The sequence below is a fragment of the Nematolebias whitei genome, chromosome 20 (genome assembly GCF_014905685.2).
Source record: "Nematolebias whitei isolate Nwh7 chromosome 20, NemWhi1, whole genome shotgun sequence".
Taxonomy (NCBI): Eukaryota; Metazoa; Chordata; class Actinopteri; order Cyprinodontiformes; family Rivulidae; genus Nematolebias; species Nematolebias whitei.
Window position 1 is genome coordinate 5,548,079 of NC_056517.1, and position 5,454 is coordinate 5,553,532.

Here is a 5,454-nt window from a genome sequence, read left to right on the forward strand (position 1 = left end):
CAGATGTTTGAAGCCATTTAACATTTAATTTTTTTTATTTCATTTATTCATTTAAAAGAAACAAAACAAATTCATCAAAAAGAAAACACTGAATGAAACGAGTGCAGAAAGAAGAAAAATCTTATATCTGCCCCTTATTTAAAAAATATAAAATAACTTTAAACAATCACTTAAATTAATCACTTTAATAAAAATAAACATGTTTTGTGTTAGCAGAATTTAATTCTAACTTTAAAACTTATTCAACATTAATTAAACTACCTCAAGTTGCCTTTTTGGACATGCATACATATATTTGTACAAATTTTACTTGAGAGGAGATTATTACAGCCTTATATAAAATCAATGATGATGATGATATCGGAACTGGATCGGTATCCAACGTTATTTAGATTTAGGTATCGGGATCGGATCGGAAGTAAAAACATGTGGCTTGGTGCATCCCTAATTTTCAAACGAATAAAATGTTTTACACTACTTTTATTAAAATGTTACATAATGGCTGTGAATAAAGGTAAAAGTTGTTTGACAAAACAATATTGCATCTGTTTTAAGCCATCTGTTTTTTGCCATGTAATTATATTTGCATCATAATATATGTAATTGGCAATGTTTACTACATTTAGAAGTATAACAATATTACTATATTTAAATATACAACCTTTCAAATATTTTTCTAATCCTACAGTCACTGTTGTTTTGAAACTACCAGGATGATTACTGACTAAAATGTTAATGCCCAAAGTTAAAATAAACAACTTGAATTTAATGTTATTTGTGGCAGAAGATGATAGTATAAAAGGACTGAATTTGTGCTCTAGTTTACTACAGTAAATTCTGCCTGTCTGCCTGAGTAGATCAACTAAGATACTTCTTTATGGTTTCACCATCAGTTATTTGTTGTTATTCAGATTATTTATTTTTAGTTCTAGACCTAAAAACAGAAACTAGACACCTCAACACTTGAGAAACTAGGTGCCATAATTTATCATCGTACTCACCAGCAATATCCAGGTCCACTTTATAATGTATAAGGTGTGTGTGAAGATTTCCCAGTACATAGTTGTTCACCCTTGTTCCATGGTGAAGTCCATTAGGTGTAAAGAAGGTGGCGTGGATATATCCAGAAGCACTGACTTTTACCTCCACCACCCCATTCAGGTAGAATAGGAAGTCCCAGATGTAATCATAGTTGTAAACTGTTGAGGTTGTTCGCAACACTAGTACAGTATTCTCCAGCCCTCCAAAGAAGTTGTATCCTCCCTGAAAGTTGGAATTGAAATGCCTCCTCAAGGGCATGGCAGTGGTCATCTCAAAAATACAGAGAGCATTTCTGTGGCGCACAGGTTTGTCTGTGTCAAAGTAGTGGTAAAGGTCAACAAAAGTGGCAATTTCTGGGCAGTCGATGCCAGGTGCAAGTTCAAAAGTTGAGGTGCCCATAGCCCAGCCTGCATCAATATATTTTGTTTGCATGGCAGCAGGAGTATCACCAGCATAGAAGGCAATAGCTTCTTGGAGACTGATCTCATAGGCAATCTTTTCTCCATTATAACGTAGATCAAATACTTGAAGCCCAGCTGAGGAGCGCACTCTATAGGCAAAAGACCAGCCAGCATATTCAACAAAGTTGCGGTCAATGAAATAGCGATGTCCCTGAGGCTCAACAAGCTTTGGTCCATGAATATTTGATGGGGTGTTGCTATGACCTCGGGGTATGTAGGTGGAATACAGTTCATCCTTGTAATGGTTAGGCAATTTAATCTTTGGTACTTCTCCTGATTCATACTTTTCGACAAGTTCCTCAACACTGTTGAAATACATGCTGTTGAACCAGACTTTCTCAACAAACCACTTTTCTGGGTCCAAATCTTGATGATTGACCAGCACCTCAAATCCAACTGGATGAATGAAATAACCCTCTATAAACTTCTGCAACATAATCCATGAACTTCTGTCTCCTGAAGCCAGTCCACGAGGAGCAATGTCTGAGAATGTAAGGCAGCGGTGAGAACAGTTAGTGTAGGAATATCCATCTGTTGTCTCAAAAAGCACCTTGTGAGCTGTAGTTGCGATCTTCTCAAGGATGTTATTAATATGCTCATACTCTACAGACGTTATTGGACGTGAGTTAAATTGAATAGGTTTCCCTCCCTTAAAAGTCTTAATTTCATGAGACGTTGGAGAAGGCAGAGGACCCACAATATACTCAGTCACATTGGGTTTAGTCTGGTTCCCAAACAGGATAACCACACGAGCTTCACGAGGGGGTCTGGCCTGTCCATAGTCCAGAGCTTTTAAGGCCTCATGTTTCTTTGGCAGATGGACTTCTATTAGCAGGATGTTATTCTTCTTCATAATTTTGTTTCTAGCATCAGTTAGTTTCATTTCTGGAATACCATGTAGATAGGCCCGGACAGCTTTCATCTCACGTACTGTAAGATCAGCAAACATAGGAGCACCATGATGAGCCCAGTCTCTGGATCTGGAAGCATGGTAACCAGCCAAACAGAGCATCTGCAGCACAAGGAGAAGCCTCATGGCTGAAATACAGAAATAAATTAATATTTTGCATTAATATCTTGCATAAAAAAGACAAACATACAGTTGAAAACACATTTACACATACTGTATAAAGAAACACACATACTTTTTTTAAAACTGGATGAAAGAAGCTTTCTTATTTTTAGTCAGTTGAGATCCCCAACATTATTTTTATTTTAAATGCCTGAATAATGAAAAATTTGTCACATACAGAACCTCAACCGAGCTGATGATGAACAACACCTCTTATCTGGAAAATGGCTGAGGGGGGGCTCTGGACTATGCTACGACCTTCCCTTAAAATTCAATGTCTTCACCGGCCTATATGTACATGTATCACATCTATTTATGTGCTATGCTGTGGTAGATTTTTTTATGCCTTAAATCGTGCCCTGTCTAGGACAAGGTGTGAGAGATCTTTTTTTTATACCATCTCTCCTCATGTTTTCTTTCCTTTTCTCATCTAAGCAAAAATATTATTCTGAACAAGAATAAGAGGTCTGCGCTTTTTTTTTTATAGTAGCGGCTTCGTACACTACGTCCATCTTTCGGACGAATGTACGTACATGTTTTTGTTGTATCTCGGAGCAATGATAACAAAGCTTATTCTGATTCTGATTATCTGGTTCTGATGGCTGTGGGCAGGAAGGATCCCCACAGTGGATCTGAAGAATATTGGTACAGATGCCGATCTGTCCACCTGAAACCAACGGGTCTCTCATCCTCCTGGGCAGCAGGACTACCCGAATGCTGGCCAGAACTCGTCCTCGAGTGATGGTCACTCCTCTAGGCAGCTTATTGAGCTCCTCGTCATTGCAGACAGTCGGCTGCTGGTGATGGGGGGTGATCCCAGTATTTTTGTTGTCACGAGTCACGTTTCCTACCAGCTCCAGGATCTCAGCAGTCAGGGACTCAAGCACTGCTGTCAGATAGACAAGAATGCACCCACAGGGGCCTCCTTTAACACTCAATGGGATTTGGGGCTGTAGTTAAGATATTATTTGAGCTTTTGATATGTTGATCAGCAGCTCTTGGTTGTAAAAGAAACGACCTTGTTGTTATGGCTATGCATCATAACAAATGTCCAAATGTAAAAGGTTTTCAGTGAAAATCCTTCCAGCTGCACAGCATCCGTTACCAAAGGAAATAATCATCCCAAAAAAAGCGATTTATATCTAGAAAAAAGAGGAATTAAAGTTCTAAATCAATATCTCACGATTAATGTAACAGAGCTACTCCAACATGAAGCCACCTTGAGCGGCACAATTCTAGAACCAATAATAAGACCAATAAGTTAATAATGTTGTTTCCTCGTAATGCCATCTAGTTTGTGAAGGCTCTCCTACAGCAAAATACCCCTACATGATGTGGCTACTTCTGTACTTCAATACTGAGGAGGTGTTCTCAGACTTGCAAGCTTCTTTCTTTTTCCTCCAAATCCTTATCGTTTTGGGCAAACAGTTCAATTTTAGTTTTATCAGACAAGAGACCATGTCTCCATACTGTAAAATCTACAATTTTAATAACAACAATACTTTGATAAGCCCCTCCTAAACCAGCCACTATGGAGCACAAGCCAGCGTATCTCTTGTGCCAGTCCCAAGCCCATGTAAATGGTGATGGTTGTGTCAGGAAGGGCATCGAATACAAAGCACTTTTGCTAAAACTAACATGCAAATTCATCTAAGTGACACTATACCAGATTGGTTGATGCCTGGGTTAACAACGATTACCACCAGTGCTGTTGACAAAAAGAGTGTCGGCAGAAATTGTACAACTGTTATTCAAAGACTACAAGTAGGGAAACATCAGGAGACAGAGGGAGAATAGGAAATACAAGAATGTAGGACTGAGAGTAGCACGTATAAATGTGGTGACAATGGCAGGCAAAGGTAGATACCTGGTTGGCATGATGCAGAAAAGGAAGGAAATCTTCTGATGGAAGGTTTCCAGGTGGAAACCTCAGTAAACCATACTCATTCAACCTTTATTTAAACAGATAAATCACATTGAGCCTTGAAGACTCATTTACAAGTGAGACCTCTTTGGACAGACAAAAAAACAGTGGTTAACTGGACACATGTAGGAGTACATCCTCTTTTTTACTGTTCTCTATCAGTGAGGTTACTAAACTGTTAAAATATCTAGATACTACAAAATATGCAGGCCCTGATGACCTCCTTCCTTATTTCTTAAGTCTAGCCACACAAATTATAGAAGAACTGGTATCATATATTTTAATGAGTCTATACAACATAGTACTGTCCCAGAAGAAGGAGCAGAAGGATGGAAGCCTAGACAGAGCCAATGAACATTCTTCAACATGTTTAGTTCAAGAACAAACTCAGCATCCTCCTCTCTTTTTCAGACTTCATTTATACAGGTTAATCCCACTGAGCCTCGAGTTAGGGTTAGCCTCTTGTCCACAGCCAAACGGATACTGTATACCAATCTCTTTTGACCCAAGGCTGTCCTGTTACACCTCAGATTTTTTTATCTACCACCTCGGTCATGGACACTTCTTCTTTTACATGTTGGTCTTCAACCAAATCAGAAGATGTTGATGCCTCTTTTGCCTCCCCCCTCTGCGTCTCTAGAAGTCAGGTGAGGAAACAGCTGGAGAGGCTGAACCGGAATAAGGCTGCAGGTCCAGATGGTGTCAGTCCCAGAGTCCTGAAGGTCTGTGCATAGCAGCTCTGTGGGGTTCTGTAGCACCTCTTCAACCTTAGCCTGACCCAGGAGAAGGTTCCAGTGTTGTGGAAAACATCTTGCCATCCTTCCAGTACCAAAGAAAACTACCCATCAATCCTCAGTGACTATACCATACCATACCACTTTATTTATAAAGCACTTAAAACAGCTACAAAGCCAACCAAAGTGCTGTACAGACAAAACAACAGGTAACACACAAAG

The 5,454-nt window shown here is 39.3% G+C and overlaps 2 protein-coding genes across 2 annotated transcripts in view; one reads left to right on the forward strand and one right to left on the reverse strand.

The window, feature by feature from the left end:
* Positions 1-5,454, reverse strand: part of aoc1 (amine oxidase copper containing 1) — a 16,005-nt gene that overhangs the window by 6,432 nt on the left and 4,119 nt on the right. Inside the window, exon 2 of the mRNA XM_037694220.1 lies at positions 1,002-2,540. Coding sequence (XP_037550148.1) covers positions 1,002-2,538 — 1,537 coding nt within the window. The 5' untranslated portion in view covers positions 2,539-2,540. The remainder of the gene's footprint in view (positions 1-1,001; positions 2,541-5,454) is intronic.
* The window catches only part of LOC119426815 (SCO-spondin-like), a 224,330-nt gene continuing 222,101 nt past the window's right edge, over positions 3,226-5,454 (forward strand). The window contains exon 1 of the mRNA XM_037694396.1: positions 3,226-3,374. Within this exon, the coding sequence (XP_037550324.1) occupies positions 3,226-3,374 (149 nt within the window). The remainder of the gene's footprint in view (positions 3,375-5,454) is intronic.